Source organism: Epinephelus moara, chromosome 20 (genome assembly GCF_006386435.1).
Source record: "Epinephelus moara isolate mb chromosome 20, YSFRI_EMoa_1.0, whole genome shotgun sequence".
NCBI lineage: Eukaryota > Metazoa > Chordata > Actinopteri > Perciformes > Serranidae > Epinephelus > Epinephelus moara.
In genome coordinates, this window is record NC_065525.1 from 31,238,395 (window position 1) to 31,258,539 (window position 20,145).

At 41.4% G+C, this 20,145-nt stretch overlaps 2 protein-coding genes across 16 annotated transcripts in view; both read left to right on the forward strand.

Moving 5' to 3' along the window:
* Positions 1 to 7,901, forward strand: part of LOC126407793 (neuronal cell adhesion molecule-like) — a 114,083-nt gene extending 106,182 nt beyond the window's left edge. For all 14 annotated transcript variants that reach the window (XM_050072995.1, XM_050072994.1, XM_050073000.1 and 11 more), the window contains 2 exons: positions 966 to 1,044; positions 5,801 to 7,901. In XM_050072995.1, the coding sequence (XP_049928952.1) occupies positions 966 to 1,044; positions 5,801 to 6,047 (326 nt within the window). In that variant the 3' untranslated portion in view covers positions 6,048 to 7,901. The remainder of the gene's footprint in view (positions 1 to 965; positions 1,045 to 5,800) is intronic.
* Positions 7,902 to 15,085: 7,184 nt separating this feature from the next.
* Positions 15,086 to 20,145, forward strand: part of LOC126407843 (contactin-1a-like) — a 92,552-nt gene continuing 87,492 nt past the window's right edge. Inside the window, exons 1-2 of one of the 2 annotated variants that reach the window (XM_050073090.1) lie at positions 15,086 to 15,190; positions 17,646 to 17,942. The gene's annotated coding sequence lies outside the window, so the exon portion shown is untranslated. The remainder of the gene's footprint in view (positions 15,191 to 17,645; positions 17,943 to 20,145) is intronic. The other variant, XM_050073087.1, reaches the window with a different exon arrangement.

Genomic DNA, 20,145 nt, shown 5'->3' on the forward strand with positions numbered 1-20,145 from the left:
TTGACAACCATGGGGCAGTAATTCTAGTTATGAGATATGATGATATTTTGAAATAACAGGATCATTTTGTGACATAACAATGTTAAAGGTATACGTTGCCATAATAACTAAAGTTTCTTGTTAAAACTGAATAATTTGATACGTGGCAATGACCGAAAAAACATGAAGAATATCTTGTCATAGACCAGAACACCGTGACGTCAGGCTAACAGTAACAATCACGTAGACAACTGCCAACTGATTTTGCTTGCAGAGATATGTGAAATGGGCAGATTTGTTCATTTGTTATTATTTTCAGCCATAACGATAACATTTAAAGATGCATAATTCAACAATGATGTTTCTGTTGTGCTCATTTTATGTACAGCGTCTCTTTGCTCTTTAACAAACCACATCTACCAACATGGAAGCTAAACAATGTACTTCTGTGGATGGGGGCGACAGCAAAATATATTTTAGCCAATAAAAAAGTAGATATCATTTTGGAATATTTTTACTGCTTTACTTTGCACGCTAGCTAATCCAGGCAGTGGTAGACCAAAATCTCCCTTATTCTGCAAAGCAAAATGACTGTTTTTGTCAGTGGAGTCTGGTGGCTTTGAGATAACGTCTTCACTTCCCTATCAGAAATGACAGCCTGACTGCAAGGTAAAGCGGTGACAATGTTCTAAATAATATACACTTAAACTGATAATGATATTTTAGGTGGGCCTTTTTAAGGTGGCTAAAAACTCAGCTCAGCGTCTCATGGTAAACAATCACTGTGATTCAGTCTGTAGTGTTGAAAGGATCTTGTTAGGACAAGAAACTGAGCTTTTAGTCAAATTCAGTCTGAATAATGAGCAACTATGAGCATGAGGACGGCAAAAACAACTTATATACAACATCACACATACACTGTCGAGTACTCTGCTTTATACGCTGTATGTCTAAATTGTCTAAATTGCCTTCTCTTCTCTCACCAGTCAAAGAGAAGGAGGACGCACACACAGACCCAGAGTTCCAGCCCATGAAAGACGATGACTGTACTTTTGGGGAATACAGGTGAGAGAAAGTACTCCGGCCTCTGGAGCCCCCAGAGCCCCATTTTACCCATCAACCCCTGCCCCGTCCCTGCTTTCTGCCCAGATCTGCTCTCTCTCTCTCTGGCTGGGCTGGAGCTCTGCACTCCCTTCCTCTTCTCAACCCTTACAGCTGACCAGTAACTGACCCAGGATCACCAATAACACAAATTCACAAGAAGAAGAAGAAGAAGTGCCCCTCATCTGAACTTTTACCACCGTGAAGCACAAGATTTTTTTTTTTCTGGGTTCTGGGACGTCCTGGATGATACTTGCGTCGGACTCTGTCGTGTGTGTGCTTGATATGACATTGCTGTGTCATTTGAGAAGCAGGATTCTTCAGGTTCAAGGGATTTAGTTGTTTGGGTGTTTTAAAATCTTTAAACAAGGCTGTCAGGAAAAAGAAATATAAGCTAGAGTCATTTGCAACACATCCTAAACTGACCCCAAGCATCGAATCCCATTCCAACTAATAAGCTACTCACATATATCATGTGTACAGTATATATAGTATTAACACTTTGCCTAGTGTATTGCTACTTACACATACAACCCTGATAGTACTGAGATGAATGAAATGATCATTCCTGCTAACCTACAGCAGTTATCCAGCTACGCTTGTTAGCATCCTCATTCTAGGCTGCTTCTCCAATCGCACGCAGAATTAAAGAAAAATGAAGCACTTTACTTCTGTATAGCTAGCATTTTTGAATTGTTTTTTATAAGTCGATTTATAAGATGGTCTTGCTTTTATATTTTATATTCCTTTTTGTATTATGTATACATAAATCTGTTCTATGGATTTTATGCTGTGATAAATACATATCGAGATATATATACGTATATGATATGTGACATGCATGGCGTGAAGATCTGATATATGAAAATTTGCTCTAGGCAATAATGTATTGAATGGAATTATTGTTCATATATAGATATACAGTATATAGATGCATATGGATCTTCTATGAAATTATCAGCATGTTCGAGGGAAGTGATCTTCACTGAGTGTACTGAGCTGGTTAATGCTGTCTCTATCAGGCCAGTAGCCATTCTTTAATAGTAATAATTCTTTACGGATAAGGCTGGTGATATTCAACATTTTTATTACTGTCAACACATTCTTTAGATAGACCAAAACCAGCAATGTGTAAGTCTGTCCCTCAGTATTCACTGACTTCTCCAGCTTGTTTGTGGCTCTTTGCTTCAAACCATATTCCCATTGAATCTTTAAAAACAGACCTGTCGTATGTCCCGTCTGGGAGTGACTGAGATGAGCTCATCTTCCAAGTCCCCAGCAGCCACAGAGACAGATCACTGAATGTTAAAAACAATTTGGTTTATTTACAACCTTGGATGAAAATACTAGAATTCCTCTCAGACCTCAGGGTGGGCCAAGGCCAGGAAAACAAAACAAACACCTCTAACATAACAAGTAATCAGTCTAACCTGGAGACAATAGAATAAATCAAAGTGCTAACCTCCCTCACTTAAGTAAAATTGATACTAATATAACTACCTTCAGCAGGACAAACCCATCAGTATGGCAATCAGCCTAAGCGTGTGCTATAGACCAAATCACCATGACATCATGCTAACAATGACGAACACTTCTGTGTAGACAACTGTCGTTTTCAGCTCTAACTGTAACGTTTAAAGATATATAGTTAATAAGGTGTTGCAGCCTATCTGATGTTTCTGCTCTGCTTGCTCTGCTAGCATCTTTGATAAACCAAATCTACCAGCACAGAAGCTAAACCATTTACTGCTGTGGACGGGGGCCTCAGCAAAATATATTTTATCTGCCTTAAATAATGTGGTAATGTGGTGAAGAGGGAGCTGAGCAGGAAGGCAAAGCTTTCAATTTATTGGTCCATCTACATCCCAACCCTCACCTCATGAGCTCTGGGTTATGACCGAAAGAATGAGGTGCCAGGTGGCCGAAATGAGTTTTCTCTGTGGGGAGGCTGGGCTCAGCCTTAGAGATAAAGGGTAAGGAGCTCAGAGTAGAGCCGCTGCTCCTTCGCATCGAAAGGGGTCAGTTGAGGTGGTTCGGGCATCTGATCAGGATGCATCCTGGGCGCCTCCCGCTAGGGGTGTTCTGGGTACGTCCCACTGTTGGGAGGCCTCGGGCAGACCAAGAACACGCTGGAGGGATTTTATATCTTGTCTGGCCTGGGAATGCCTTGAGGTCCCCCAGGAGGAGCTGGAAAGCGTTGCTGGGGAGAGGGACGTCTGGAATGCTTTGCTCGGCCTGCTGACCCCACAACCCAATAATGTTGGGGGGTTTTTTAACACCAAAATGAGCTTTATTCTGTTATAGTGTTCTCACTTCTGAAATAGGAAATGTACCCATATACTCAGAACATCCCCCTGTGTGCTCTCACTGTCATCTAGAATATCTTTCCCAATTCATTGTTAATGGAGGAGCTCCAGACTTTACACCCTGTGACCTCACAAATTTGAGTTTTAGCACTCTAGTTTGTGAATTTGGCAAGAGTTACTCATGTTTATTGATATTTTTGGACTGTCTTAGACCATTAGATTAACATGAATGAATTTTGAAAATGGGCCATTTCCCCTTTAAACCAATCAAAGCAGCAGTAGACCCGCAACTACTGTTATGCAAAGCAAAACAACGCTTTTGCCAATGGAGTCTGGAGGCTGTGAGGTAACTGCTTCAGTTCCGTGTCAGAAATATCCTAAATATAGTGCACACTTTAGCCAATATTGATTTTTTTAAGGTGGCAAAAACCAACCAATTGAAACAGCGTTGTTTCATTTTATATGTGACACTGAGGTTTACTACACAGAAGTTACAGTAAACAAACATTGTGATTCAGTCTATTATGGCCAGTTGGAAGATGAGGAAGATGCGCCTCTCTGCTGCTGCTGAGCCAACGCAGTCTTGGCTCTTTATGCAGGGACTGGAGCTGTCATCAATATGTGCCAATCACCTGCTGAAGCCGCCAACCAGTTTTCTCCCCGTCCTGGCACACATCTATTGTCATACACACAGTACACCTAGCACACAGTCACAGAGACGCAACAATGATACGACCACGATAGTAACAAGGCCATTATATACTTTTAATGAATAAAAAAATCCCCCAAAACAAGTGGGCACTTCCTGTAGTAAAACATAGTCAAACAGGAGTGAACAGTGTATTTACTGAGAACTATTTTTAGCAGCGGGCTTGTTACACTCTTGAGGATTTATGGCAGTAGGATGGTGTTTGTGGGATTTACTGAAAATAAACTACAGTGCCAATGTTCTTGGTGCAACAACGTGGCTCACTGGTAAGTTTGTGGTCGTTTTTGGACAATAATGGAGCACTGTGGCACAGAGGAATAATCTATGTCAGGCTTTGGATAGTACGCTTAATTAATTGCTGGTTTTGGTCTTTTCATTGGTTTTTATGACAATAAGAAAATTTTATCACCAGACTTACCCATTAAAACTCATGTAGAGAGACCTATTTACACTGCAGGGGAATCTCTCCACTGGACATCAACGTAATGGACGCAGTAGACAATAATTCACAAGGCAAAGTGTACAAATATTATAGTGCCTTTGTGAGAGTATACTTTCTATCCATGCTGTTTCACTAAGCTCAGCTAGAACCTTACAGTATGTCAATAAAGGCATAACTCCACTCACCTGACCTGTTGTTGTTTGACTGTAGGAGAGCATACTGTAAGTTCAGACTGCACATGTACGTGACGTACGCGCCTGTTAAAGTGCACAGTGTAATCATCCCTAGGAGTGACTGTTGTGTTGTGTGTCAGCTGGATCTCCTCCATCTGATCGCAGGGGGTGTAGTTCTCAGGAAAGGTAAGGGTGATGGTGGTGTGTCGGGGAGGGGGAGGGGCTGAGGGTCAGTGGATAGTCGAGTCACTGTGGAGAAAAATGCTCGCTGTTGAAACATCCCAGGTTCCTTCACGGCTGTCATCAAGTTTAATATTGGGTCATAAAGCCTTCATCATGTGCAGTGCATTGAAAAGTTGTTTTTAATCTTTGGCTTTACTCTGTGCAAGTTTTATCCCCAATAATGCTTTACTGATTCATATCTATTCTAAATCTAAAAACAGCATTATGATGGCTTTGTGATCTTATCTCATTGATGTTCAACTCGTGTATGTGGAATGTTGTCGACTATCTGATATCCAAAGAAAACTTTCTTTGCAGATTTTTCATGCATTTTGCCAATTTGTGATTATGATCATGCTTGCTTTGGGGGATGTTTGGCTGAAACCTTGCTTTCCAAGTTTTATTCACATCATTGCCTTGGATTTTCTGTTTTTCATCACGACCTGTCTCGGGGGGGAAATGCTTTTGTCAAACAATACATTTACCACTTCATATTTGGTTTCAGGGGGAATTTGAACAGGGTATGATTGCTTGAGCTGTATTCCCCTGTTGCCTGATGGAAACCAACTAATCATTCATTGCTGCTGTTTTTTAGACATGGAGCGAGCTAAATTCAAATTTGCGTCTCGTGCAAGTGGGCAGGATTGTTCACTGTTGCATTTTAATGAGCTGAGCTTTTAAAAAAGTAAAGACCAGAGAAATTTGGACAAAAACTTTTACCATCACCCACCTCACACACCTGTACAGTCGGTGTTGGTAAAAGCAGCAATCAGCAGTCGAGTGCTCCATCTAAAAAAATCACTAATCTCCTTGTTGCATCTGTCACATCATCTCACCTGTAACACCTGCATGTTATTTTCTCCTTCAGTGACAATGAGGACCATAAACCGTTAAAAGGGAGCCGCACGCCGTCTAATGGGACGGTTAAGAGAGACGACAGTGACGACAGTTTAGTTGACTACGGGGAAGGAGGAGACGGACAGTTCAACGAGGATGGCTCGTTTATCGGCCAGTATAGTGGAAAGAGTGCCAGCAGGGAGACTGCTGAGGGCCACGAGAGCTCGGAGGCCCCGTCCCCTATTAATGCCATGAACTCCTTGAACTCATTCGTGTAGCCAATCAGGCGCTGCACTGACTGCTCAATCCCCACGTCTCTCTTAGAGGGATTCCCCAACACCGCATGGCTTTACGATCACACCTCCATCCCCCAGTGCCACACATGAAACACACACAACTCATCAAAGACATTTATGTTTTGAAATCTTTACGGAGAGGCTTGTGGAGGAGACCTGTGGCTCATTATACCTTACGCAGCATTTAGGAATGAAGTAGCTCAACCAGACATTTGATTTTAACAATGCATGAAACACAACCTGATATGACCTAAATCCATATTTAAATTAACACTTTGATATTAACAAGTGTTGCATTCTTACCAGGAATCTCTTATGGACTATGCAGTGCTCGTCTGAACTATATTTGTTTTTGTTATTATATTATCTACTATGTTCAAATAGTAATCAGTGTCTACAGTAAAATGACTATACTCCATGTATTTTTTTCCCCAACACAGACGCTTGTACAGGAATCTGTATTTAATAATGTAACTCCTTCATGTAATTCCATCAGTGCACAAGGCAGATCATGTACAGTGTATATACATAAAGTGAATTATCTGTAAACTGAATATCGGTGGCATGCTCGCGGCATCGACACATCCTCATCCGTCACCACTCTGGAAATGATCCACCTATTGAGGAAGGTGAAATGCTGCATGGCCTGTCGTATGACCTCGTGACCTTTGCCCTGCATGTAACCTCTTCTCGTTGAGCTCGATCTGAAGGCCAGTGGGGAGACGCTGAGGATGTGACAGCTTGCCTCGGTCCCCGCAGAGCTCCTTCAGCAGGTAGTGCCTTTTCTTCACAAACAAGATTCAATTCTGAAGTCTCTCTCCAGAGCTCAGTGACTGGAACAGAGACAGTAGTCGGGCTGCAGGAGTCACATCCAAGGATGGATAAGATAAGCTTGAGAAGAGGACTCTGTGGAGGGGGGAATAATTCATATACTCTTGTCATCTTTTTTCTTTTTTTTTTCGCCTTGCGACACAGGACTGGCTTTGATTCCTCCGAGAAGCTAAGCGCACCTACATCGGATCAGACTAAAACATCATTAAAACCATGTCTGGTGCATTTTCAAAGTCTGCAGTCATTATGTATAGAACCTGATTGTATTTCTGCAGTGTATGAATGTATGGATATCTGAGTGTGTAGGTGCGTGTGTGTGTGCGAATTCAATACATTATTCAATTCCTATTAGGCGAAAATCATTCACTTGTACTAACTACACTTGAGGGCCTTTGGATGGGATCAAGATTTCTTTTCTCTTAACTTGCATCAAGTTTTTTTTTTTCTTTTTGTTTTTTAAGACGTGTAGAATATTTGTTGAATTTGTAAATACCTTGATTGATTGTACAGGGACAAGCAGCTTATAAGGCAGCCTAAGAGGCAATGTTGTGCATGATATGGTTTAACTTGTTGATAGGACTGTATTAAATATAGAGTACTTGTAGAGAATATATATATATATTCTTTTTTTCCTTGCTGTGCACAGTGTACATTGTATTGTAACTAACTGGACAGAAAATTGCATATAAATTTGAATTTTGATTGTTTTCCGATTTGCTTGTCGGCGAATTCTATGACTTTGGTATTGTACATCATGTAGGATATAGCGACAATATTAATTGATGCACAGAATTATATTACTCTGATTTGTTTTGGTTCCATGCAGTCCCAATATACTGCCAAAATGATGCTCTTTTCTGACAGTATTGCAAATGGTTTTTGTATTTAAAGAAACAGATTTGTACTAACAGAATACTTTCTTTGTCTCTATTTAAGTTTCTCCTTTTAGTGCAAGTATGAAATTCAAACTACTGGAAATATAATGAATGAATAAATCATTATCTGCTTTAATTTCAGTCGTGAGACTTTTTATTCAGAGTGTCATCGCCCTCTCTGGAAGAGATGAATGACGCTCTGATTGAATGAGTCGTAAAAGCCCTGTTTTCAGTCAGTGCACGCTTAATGCAACATAATGTAACCATAAATGATTCATTACATAACAAAATACACCACGTATAAAGTGTTCATTCTGGAATATGGGTCCCTTTGACTTACATATGAATATATATTACATTTCTTTTAATAATGATGCATCAAAGCAGAATTTTGCTGTCGTAGCTGGTTGAGGTGGAGTTTCAACTACTTTATATACAGTTTGGATTGTTGATGACGCAACTGAAACCAAAAAACCAGAAGCTATCATTCAATTTCAGGAACTCTGCTGTGCTGTTAAAGTATATAGGCCAGTTGAAAACTATGTCAATATGGAGGGTTAAGTAAGTGGATACTGAAATGTTTTGGTTTCTTATTTGAAAGTCAATATTATGTGATGTGCACAGACTAATGAAGCTCTAGTGAAAGTTCAGTCAGGACGACAGTATTTTTCGTTTCTTTCTCACCCTGCCATTCACTCCTTGTACATATGCTCAAGCACTATCTCTAGGTGTCATTGTCTGGGTCTGTCAATTAAGTCATCAGCCAATTCACAATCAACCAATAGCACAGCGACACACCTTCTCTGTCAGCCTATCATCTTACTGCTCCTCATTTTAAATATGGTTCTTGGATCATATGGATCACCATCCAGTCTTTACGGATTCGTCAGCCTCATCTGCCTCAGCAGCCACCACCACCATTAGTGTCTGGACTCTATGGGGGGATTTATCTCACTGCCACTCAGACGTCCCTCGATCACAAATGATCTCCCTCTGGCACAAAAGACTTCTGTCAACTTTTAGCACAAATCATCTGTTAATCCATACACTCAGATTCTATATTAAACATTACCTTTACGCCTCTCCTGATAGAAATACTAACACTAGTACAGTTATCATTTTGAGTTCCACAACAGTCCTATTTTACTGTGTTAAGCATCTACATGTGTGAAGGCACAGTCACAACCAAACAGACATCAAAGAACTAGTGGCGACAAAGGCTGACTGTTGCATCGCCTCATGTCACCTGTGTTGTGGCCAAAAAGAATACAGCCTGCAGCCAACTAGCTGTGCCTGCATGAGAGGAAACAACTCTCCATTCTAACAGGTAGTAAGAGTCTGTACTTGTCATACATAAAGGGAAACAAGAAGACTGACAAGATGGATTCAAGATGCTGGTTAGCCAGTTAGCACATTAACAACACAACCCACTGTTGAAAGAACAAAGGATATTTACCATGCGCTAGCAGACAGTAACACAAATTATTAGAAACCATTTCTGCGAAAGAGCTCAGTGGCTAAAAAATGAATCTTATCCGAATATAACAAATTTATTTTGATCTCATGCCCTCTTGTTTGATTCCTCACTTCTCTTTCTCTTTTCCTGGAGTGAGATGAGCTGCCAATCAGACTGATTTCATTAACCGACGGCCTCCACCATCTCCAACGCCAATCTAACATGCTGGATTGGCTGAAAAATGCCACAGGGGCCAACAAGGTGTGGGACACACCGCGAAAACTAGGGAGACTGATGCTTACTGATGGCCCGACAGTAACCAACAGTCGACCAATCAGTTGTCCTTTAGTTTAGGGGAGACGATTAGGTAACCATGAACCCATTTTCCCTTAGATATATTGAGATGAGAGTTCAAGGGACCCCTTTAAAAATGGCCATGCCAGTTTTTCCTTCATCAAAATTTAGTCTAACTTTGAAGTGTTATTTATCCCCCTTCCTGCCAATATATGCTCACATGGCTGGTGCAAATGGATGCCTTAGATTGTGGAGCGCACCACAGCTTCTTAAAGACAGCAATTTAGGCCTTCAATTATTTTCGATGGGGGCGTTAGGGTTGTTTCAGGGTGACCATGCCCACGCCGGCCCCCTTTCAAAAGGTCACAAGATAAATTTGAGCGGTTGTGAGATGATTAATTCAGAAAAATTCTCCTTCATAAATTTGTTGTCTTTTTTTAATATTCTCTTATCTTTGCTCTTTGTGAAATAATGGAGAGTTTTACGTCTTTTGGTCTTAACAATTATTAAAATGAAACCATCTGTGAAGTTTAGAGGGGAAATATCTTTTTAGTGGGGCTGCTAAAAACTCATTACCATCTCAAACGTGACAAGGAGCCCCAACTACAGACTGCTTTTTGGGTTGGGAATGCATTTTATTTTATACTTTTACTATGTGGATCGTCTCAACCAGGAAATCACCCAGTAACCTCACCTGTCAAATAAATATAATGGAGCAAAAAACTACAATATATCCCTCTGAATTGTAGCGGAATAAAAGTAGCTATATAGGAGCATAAAATGGAAATTCTCAAGTGGTTTGCCTCAAAATTGCACTTAAGTTCAGTACTTGAGTAAATGGCTCTCTAAAGTACTTCTCACCACTGTATGCGTGGGTGTGTTGGCGTTGGCCCAATACCATCTCCTGCTGCACCTGACTGGGATATATGAGGAGCTGTATGGATCTGAAGGGAACGATGCCAAACACACATCAGATTTCAGCCATCCAAAACTTCATGGCAGGATTAGTAGTAAGACAAATGCACACACAATCACGTACACCACACACACATAAACCTGCGTTCTCACTGTACAGTGAGCCGAAGCTGTGGGCTGTGTAAATATCGATGCCTCCACACCTACCTCGGTCTCCTCAGTGCGAAGCAGCTATAGAAAGGCCCTTATGGAACACGACAGTTGGGCTCCGTCTTTTTGGCGCTCACTTGTGGCACTTCTACTTCCATTACAGTCATATTGTCAGGGTAATAGCGAGAGAGCAGCTCGCCATCTGGTGCATTATCACACAGCAATGGTGTCAGGAAGTGGGGAAGGCTGGTATCAAGTGTCTTGGAAATACTTTCTCTCCCTCTGGCAAGGACTTTTTGCCTTCTGTTCACTCAGGTACACCAATTTATTTTCCAGGGTAAAGTTGTTTGGGGATATTTCACATTTCACTGCTGGCAGTTCATAACAGCAGTGAGTGAAGGCGAACTGCTGCTCCACATATTAACGATCTGGGGTTGATGATGATTTTTTTTTCTTTTCCAAAATGGAGCCAAAGTTTGTTTTTAGTTCATTTTATGAAGGATGAGTGCATCAGCGTGCTGCAGCTGGTTGGATGAATGTCCATTTTATTTCAACCAAAACAAATGACTCCTGCACCCAGCTGCAATGCTCCCAAAGACCTGATGACCTTCAGCTCATGGATGAAGATTCATCATTTTGTATTTGTTTGACAGATTTTCCTTCTTGACTTTACTGCCACCTAGTGATATGAGGCAATTACACCAATGTCTGAAATAAGCAACAGGCTTTTAACAGTTAATAGGAAACGGCACATGATTTAAGGCATCAATAAAGTTCTTTTTACTGGTATTGAATTTCAATGACAGCAATGAAAATATCTTATGTAGAAGCCACAACTGGGTCATAATATACATTGTTTTAATCAAATTACAACATACTGAATGACCTTTGATTTTAGCTGATATCCTATGGATTTGTTTGGCCCTCTGTTGATGTCCCTGCTCCTCAATTACAAAGGCTTCCTGTAAGAGGTTTACCTAATTTCATGACAACACAATTACATTATTTGTCTGTCGATTGGTGATCATTGCTACCAAACAAGCAGCTGCCCCATTACCCTTCTGAACTCCACCCGACTCCCCCTTTTCCTGCCGCTCCACACCGACCCCTCCCTCCCTCCATCCTCTCATCCCTCATCCAATCCTCAGTGGATTCATTCTGTGTCGGCTGTGTGTCTGCCATAGCATCCATTATCCATTCCCACCTCCTCTGTGTCCAGCTCCTTGATTTACTGCTGGGCGGAAAGCCTGGTTTGAACTGATCTATAGCTGGTTTTATGTCTACCTTCCAGACTGCTTTCAATGGGGGAAAAAGGATCGTTACATGATCTCGTAGTGATGTTCTGTTTCCAGACAACCTGGGAGCTTTAAAGCGCATCATTTGCATCCCAGATGCTCAAGTGAAGGACGTGATCTCTCAGCACCCAGCCTCCCCATAACACGTCGTGTACAATAAAGAATATCAAAGGCAGGTATTAGAAAAACAGCATCATATAGTTTGTGATATTTTAGAGTGTGTGCTGAGCTTCAGGGCGTCTGTTCCTTAGATGTATGTGGCAGAGCCTTTGTGTCTTTATGGAGATTTGCCCTTTTCTGATGCTCTGAGAGCTGGGGAGGATAATTGTTTATGATTACTCTGTGACATTTCCATATGGCTGACGAACGGCTCGCCAACACACACACATGCACACACTCTCTTACACACACACACACATCTGTCAAAACCAAGCTGTTTGGAAGCTGAATAGCAGGTTTGGTTTGCCCGAAACTGAAAACCCCAATTGTCGAAAGGAAATCACCCCTTCCAGTGAAACGGTATCATTTCCCCACCAGTTTTTCTATCAACCCAAGGAAGCTGTTTCCCCTGAGGGGGGGCGCTGTGCTGATTTGGTGGCAGATATCATTGCACTCCTGTTGGATGGATGCTACATAAAGTGAAGGTGCTTTGTTCTATCGATCTGACACTTTCTATCAGACCCCCCCTCCCCCTTTTTATCATGATAGCTTCAGGATTATAAACCTCTCCACACCCCTGATTCCTATTCCCCACGCACCCCCTACTATGTCCCATGTGCATTTGGACTGGGTGGGTGGTGGTGGGTAAAGGGGGGAGGGGTTACCTTTGCATGAGCCCCCTGTAGAGATCATTGGGGCTAAATCATATTTACCCTCGCCCCTCCTCCTCCTCCTCCTCCTCCTCCTCCTCCTCCTCCTCCTCCCCCTGCTAGGCAGATAGATGACAGCCACCTATTCTTTCCTCCAGACAGCAGGGTGTTTGCTGTTCCTCTTATCCACCCCAGAGACCGGCCTTGTAACTGTGTTATTCACCAGCAGGATCCCTCTTTATTTGCTCTGCCATGTTGTAAGAGGAACAAAAGTGTTTGTCTGAGGCTTGAATACACCTAGATCTTGGATAACACGCGCACAAAATAATATCCTTGTGGGCCGTGTATTATGATGCTCTATTTGGATGTCATGAATTTCCTCAGTGTTACTGAATCCCTCTGGCTTGGCCATTTTCTGTGGAGTGACATATTTTTCTAATACATCCCCCCTGGCTGAAGATAATGTCTTTTTTCTTTATTAACAGCAGTTCTCATCTCAAAGGGAAAAAATACTTTTTTTTGATGAAAAGTCTGCATAATAACAACAGCCTTAGGGAACAAAGCAGCACCACTTGATACTGAGCTATAACCTTCATGTAAAGTCAGTTTCTGATCACATTAAAAAAGAACTTCTTTGATATGTTCCCCCAAATTCATCCAAGGGGGCTAAGTCCTTCAATTAATTCTACCCTGCTCTTTCTCAAAGATTCCTGCATTATTTATGGGCCGCCGCCACAGCAGATTATTATTTGCTGTGTGGTGTTTACATCCAAGATTTAAATCTAATCCCAGGGGGATTGAGATGGTCTCATGTTTGGACTGACACATGGGCAAGGCTTTGTAATTAGTAGAGGTGCCCTTTTGATATCTGCCTGATGAAAAACAGGCTGACGGTTAACATGCAGGCTGCAGTCTCTCTCATTTCTCGTCTAACCCCTGTTGGTGTCTGGTCATGCAAATAGATTTATCTGTTCATTTTCACATTTCTTTCTGTGAAACTTTTGCTGCTGCCGCCAAAAGAATTGAATGGAAAGGAGGTGCTCAAAGTTGTAAGGAAAATTGTTAGTCTGGATAATTCACAAACCTCACTGTTATATTGTGATACAGTTATAGTGACTCTGCTTTGAAAGTGGTTCCTGGCTGCACACAGACTAGGCTAAGCAGAACTTTGTGTTAACTTTGAAAACCCTGCATGTTCCCATATTGTAAAAGGCAGATTTCCATGTCTTTTTTTATTATAAAGCAGGTACAGGTGCTGCACAAATACTGTGAAAGTATGAAATTTCTTCATCTACAGAGACATGCCAACAGTCTCTATTCAGAAACTGTGACTTAAACAAGCCAACAGGACGTCTGTGAAGTTGTGATATCACAACTAAACCATAACCTGCCGAGACCCAGAAGAAAAAATGTTTGAATATTTAGATTTTTATTTCATTTTATTTTGACATAATAATTGGGATGTAGGAAACATATTATAAAGATTGTTATTTATTAACGTTCAATAATATGTCCCTTGTATTGGACATGGGGTCAATGTTTTCCACAAAACATACATTTCAGTTCATGACATTTACATTATATAATTAAATTCTCTTTTAAGATACGTTGATACGAAAGGCATTGTGAATGCTTTAAACTGGTTATACATAGTGTGTGTGTTACGTGTGTATGAATCGGCTTTAAATAGCTAAAATGACAGAACCCTCATTTATGTGTCACTTCATATTCAAAATTTGCTTATGCCTTCTGAAGTATAGTTAAAAATGAAAAGAAGCCAGCCCCACTGTCCTCCATAAAGGACGTGTTAAAATGTATATTCTGAAAGGCTTAAAATGTAACTTGTGTTACATCTCTAAAAAGCCCAGGATGTCATTTTCAGAGTAGAGCAGGAGTCAGATAGACTGCATGCATGGTGTTTAAGATAAAGGGCTCAGTGTCATGTCCCCACTGAGAACAAATAAGAATTGCCAGGTCTTATGAGGATATAAAGGTAGAGGCTGCCACTACAGTGCCATTACAGTCATTCCTCAGCTTCAATGATGGTACAGAGACGCTGAGAGTGCACATCTGAAAGACCCAGAAACACTTACCATCAGAGCAGGCTTGGCTTTTTCGGAAGGTGACGTAAAGATGTAGGTGATAAAACTGAGTGTGTCAGACAGAGGGTGACTACAGGTATATTTAGTGTGAGGATAAAATGTGTTTTTTGAACATTAGAAATCCAAAAAACAAGTGTGAATCTGAAAAGGATGTGCTGATATTTTTGACAATACTGAACAAAACAGCTTTTTAGCCTCTATTAACTTCAACTTGTATGACTGCACATTTACAGTGGAGTACCAGCTCTTATCACCAACTGCCATTTGCAACAGTGTCCAGCAACAAAGCTCTGATAAACTCTATGTATGCTCCCTGCCCACCACACAAAGTTAGCAGAAAGCTTCTCAAAGACAGATATTTTTCTCAGGAGTCCAAAGGAGAACCTAAAAGAGCTGAGGTGAGAGCTGATATTGAGCTTAAACTCGTCAGACTGCTTGACAGAGGACTTCAGTTGAAGGCTAACGTTAGTTAGGCAACTGTTAGCATTATTTTGAGGCTTTTGTAGCTGGTTTCATTTTATTTTATGCCCCTAGGGTGGCAGAAATATCAAGTTAGCTTTTTGTTAATGTAATTTAGTAGCTAGTCTGATGCTTGAAAAACATTTTTAAGTGAAAACCTGGAGTAAAGGGTTGCTTTACACCTTATTAGTAAGCAAACAAAGATGGCTAACGTTTATGCTAGCTAGCAAACTTGCTAACGCGAACGCTAGCTAACATAGTAGCTAGTTAGCTTAGTAAGCTAACATAGTAGCTAGCAGCTGACCTCAGTAAGCTAACACCCGCTATTATTACACCATCCAGACAACAGTGGCACTCATGTGGCTGTGTTAAAGTGTGGTTTTATTAACTTCACTTTCACTTCAACATGGGCCAGACTAAACAACACCCCTTCTTCTGTGTCCTATTAGGGTCATAGACAGGTTATACTGCCACCTGCTGGCGAGTGATACACTGATCACAAATGCTATTAAACTATTAAACCAAATGTACCAGCCTGTCACCAAAAAGAGTACTCTAAAAATGATCATTACAGGTGCCACAATCCTCCCCCGCAAGTTAAATGTTGTCCTCAACATTAGTATACATTTACTGCACCATAATGATTATTGAGCACTGCAACAAAACTCAACTCATAACTGCGATATTAAAGATACCTTCCTGAATTCAACATCTCACTTGATGGCAATGGCTTTCTCATAACAGTTAGGACAAGTAAATGGTTTTAGGTGCATTTTGACAGGTTTTACCATTACATTACATGACTATTGCAGACCATGTGACCTCATCACGCTCCACTCTTTAACAGCACAAGCATGTAAACTCTAGTGTAGTTTAACCCTGAGCAGAATGTTACACAATTTCTCTGACACAAAAATATTTGTGTTATTTCACTTTATTCTCTCGAGACATCTGACTTATATCGACTGAAAACACTCCAGTTATATTACTTAAATGCCACAACTTAAGACCTTAAGACTTAAGAAACTTCTCAGTTTCATAACGCAGGTAACAATTTTGAAAATATTAATACCTTATTACCCTTACAGATTTTGTTCTAACCAGGTAAGCATGAACAAACTATCACAGTACAGTGGATCTGTAAATCAACATCACAGTCAAGTTTCCTCTGTCACTTCCATTCAGTTCTGTGCCCCTCACTCCTTATTGTCCCATGACACACATTATGGACAGTAACTGCTCAGTGCACAAACAGCCCATGTTACTGTGTCCATATTTTACAGAATATTCTGCAGCAGTCCATACTGAACCTAATAACAGATAGTCTTTCAGTAGTTTCCTGCTTGAATAATGGTAGGATAATGCACGTGTGTTCCAATCATTAGTGGAGGTGGCCAGGGCACACTGTATTGCTATAAACTGTAGAATTATATTAATATGATTCAATACACATTAAGGTAGATATTTTGGATAGCGTGAAATGTTAGTATATGTCTGTATCTCCCCATTAAATGACATGTAGCCAGCCTATGAATAGACACACAATCTGGGCTCTTACATGAGAGGACCCCTAAAGTAAAGAGTGCACTGATATTACAGTAAATTAAACCTGATATCCTCCTGAGCCCCGAACTTTTGTTTGGAACGCATTTCTAATTTCTACTAGGTATTTGGGTTAAGTAGTACCTGATACGTATAAAAAACTAAGCAATGTCAGCGCCAATTCAGTCCCAATGTCTCCAAACAAAATGATAATAAAGTCCCAGTGTCCTCAAACGAGTACTTCCTAATTAACAGTGTCTTAGCTTGTTACTGTTGCTACAATTGGTCAAATTTGTTGCCATATCAATCTACAAACATTATTAATCATAAATAAACAAGTGTAAATCATAAAATGTGATCAGGTTCTGGACGTATCCACTTTTGTGTCAGGGTCGGCTGCAGACTAACTTGGCAGAGATGGCTGCCATCTTGTTTTTAACGTGTATTTGTGTATTGTGCTGTTACTACCACTAGATGGCACCTAAAAGTGTCCACGAATGAGGACAACTTAGGTTAAGTAAAATGAAGTATAAGGTCAAGTAAACCCAAAATGTGATCTCAGGAGGATTTGACAGTCAATGCTGATCAAAAGAGATATTACATAGTATTATGAGTGCTTAAACATACACTATAAGAAAATACCTTAGTTGTATAACCCCCTTAAAATGTTAAGATTATATTAAAATAGGAGTGATTTATAAGAGTATAAAATAAAAATGTAATTTTAATCTGTAATGGGCCAGCCAAGCTCACATACTGAGGCAAAGTTAGGTGATCTGATTTATTGCATTGCATGTAGATTGAAACACATTAAAGGATTTATATGCATTAACTTATTCAAATGTCCCTCAGGTCATCCTCATATGTTGGGGAACCCTTGATGGCTCTCAGGAGGAACCCGGCCACCACTGTGGGAGCCCCTGCTCCCCGCTCCTGTGGAACAAGCAGGTCTAGCGCCCCCCTAAGTTGACAGTTATAACCCTTCATCCAATCCACGGGGACAGGACCGCTGCTCTGTCAGTTGCTTTCCCCGCTCTTGAGCGCCCGGCGATGCGGTGCTGAGCAGGTGTGAGCATCGTGAAGGACACACGGACGGACGCATTTGCCCGCTACGGAAGGTAAGGACACGGGGAACAGTTGGCGGACACGGTGAGAACTGGTTATTTGACATTATTAGCAGAGAAGCCGGGCGCTGCGTTTTGACAGCTGGGAAAATCAGTGTTGTTTACAACAGACTGAGTGGGATGCGCGGATGGGATGGAGCTTATGTAGCCCTCCGCAATGCAGAATTGGACGATATGGCTACGAAGAAACTGCATTTTGCATGTTTTGTGTGTCGTGCTGACAGATGCAGAGAGATACTGTGTGCAGTATCTGACACATCTTGGCGTGATGGGCATGATGCTGTTACATGATCTGCTGCACATCCTGGCGTGCACTTCCCTCCCAAAAAATAGTCGATGCCCAGAGCAGATGCAAGGGTATATTTCAGCATACGGCACATCTGCTTGGAAGCATTAAGTCTGAGAATTAAATTCAGCGTTCATTAGACCACGCCAGAGGCCATAGTCTAATAGCGCCGCACATACCGATGATTCAAACTGCCGCCTGCCTCACAGCCAGAAGATTAGGAAGCAGCCGACGACTGTAAACACTTTCATCTGGGGTGGAACTAAAACGCATGTCCTGGTGTTAGTGCCGCGATCGATTGAGGCATATGGTTCAGCTCTGTCATCTTTGCTGGCAGATTGAGGCGGAGTGCTTAGTAATGGCACATAGCAGGGTTATTCTGTCAGGATGTCAGGTGCTGGAGAAGGTGTCATGGGCGCGTCCTGACTCACCAGACGCTTCTGTTCATGCTACATGTTGCTAAAGTATCATCTAGGGACTTCTATAAGTCCTAGAGAAATTAATGGCAAAGAAGAATGTTTCATGCTCATCCACTCATTGATGACAGTAAAAATGATGATGGCAACCTCACACAAGTCATGAAACTATGCACAAATTCACAGTGAATTACAAAAATCTCAGATGCAATTCTTTGACTTTTACATTGGTGTTCTGCATCTATGTGAGACTCATTGATTGGAAGTTGTTTTTAAACCCATCCATCTGAGTAAACAGCCCCAGTGACTCATAAGCTACATGGTGGTGACGTCTGTCTGCAACTCAAGATGTTTGCCTATATGACCACATAATGCGTTGATATCTACATGCAAGCACATTTATGGTTTTCGTAATGCTGTTGACTAATGGCTTGAGTGCATAGCTCCCTGCAGCAGACAGTAGAGTACAATTTAAGCCACCTCAACCTTCCATTGTGGTTTATTGAGCTCGCTAGGCATATGATTAATGATGTGATCAATATCGTCAAACTAGAAGGCAATTATGACACGTTATGGGCCTATTTGTTTATTTATAGTTCTTGAGTAGTTTTGCTTTTGTGATAGGCAGAGCTGGCTGAATCAGCATCTGGTGCTTTGGATTATTTGTCTCAGATTAACATATTAAAGGTAGGTATATGAAGCGGTCTTATGGCAGTTCCTGTAAGATCTGACTGTGGGGCTCGTGTTCCCACACCTGTTACTTCTCTACTCAGTATAAAAATGTTTATATTTTCACACGATCATCTGATATATGTCTGACCTGTTTCTGCTCCTGGGCGCTGCGCACAGAAATGTTTTTTAGACACTTTTTCATGTTGGCGTTATTTACCATTCAGTGCCATGTGTGATATTCTTCACAGTGTGTTTGTCCTGATTGAATCAGAGCCATAAACGTGGCACAAAATGTCAGAGGAATTCCGCGGCCGCCTGTCAGGTGGAGCACTTTATGAATCTTGTAAGCTTGACTGCTGCTAATGCATCCTGTGCTGCCCTGTGTACACCCTGAGGACGGTCCCTCTCCTTCATGCTAGGTGAATGAATTTACTCTGCTCGGAAGTAGGCTAACCTATACTGCGCCGTGCAAGGCATCGTCTTACATTTTTTACCCCCCCCTCGCTCCGCAACGAAATGTGTCTGAATATAGAGTTTAGAATTTTGTAATAAGTGTTCCCCCGTCAGCATATTGGCTGTAGGGCTGCAGTGGCTTGAGGAGCCTGCATGACGAGGAGCTTTTTACATAACACAGTACCCTGCAGGATGTGGCTGTTCTGTGATGCATTTTAAGGCTACAGCCTCAGCCTCCATTAGTGTCACAGTCAAATGACTCCACATAGCCGCACACTTACTTCTCCTTTGGTTTGAAGCCTCAGTCACACACATCTGCCATGTATTGGGGCAGACAGGCTAACCTCACCTGGGGCAGAAAATAGAGCTGTCTTCAACATCCCCATCTCCACTTCACCTCA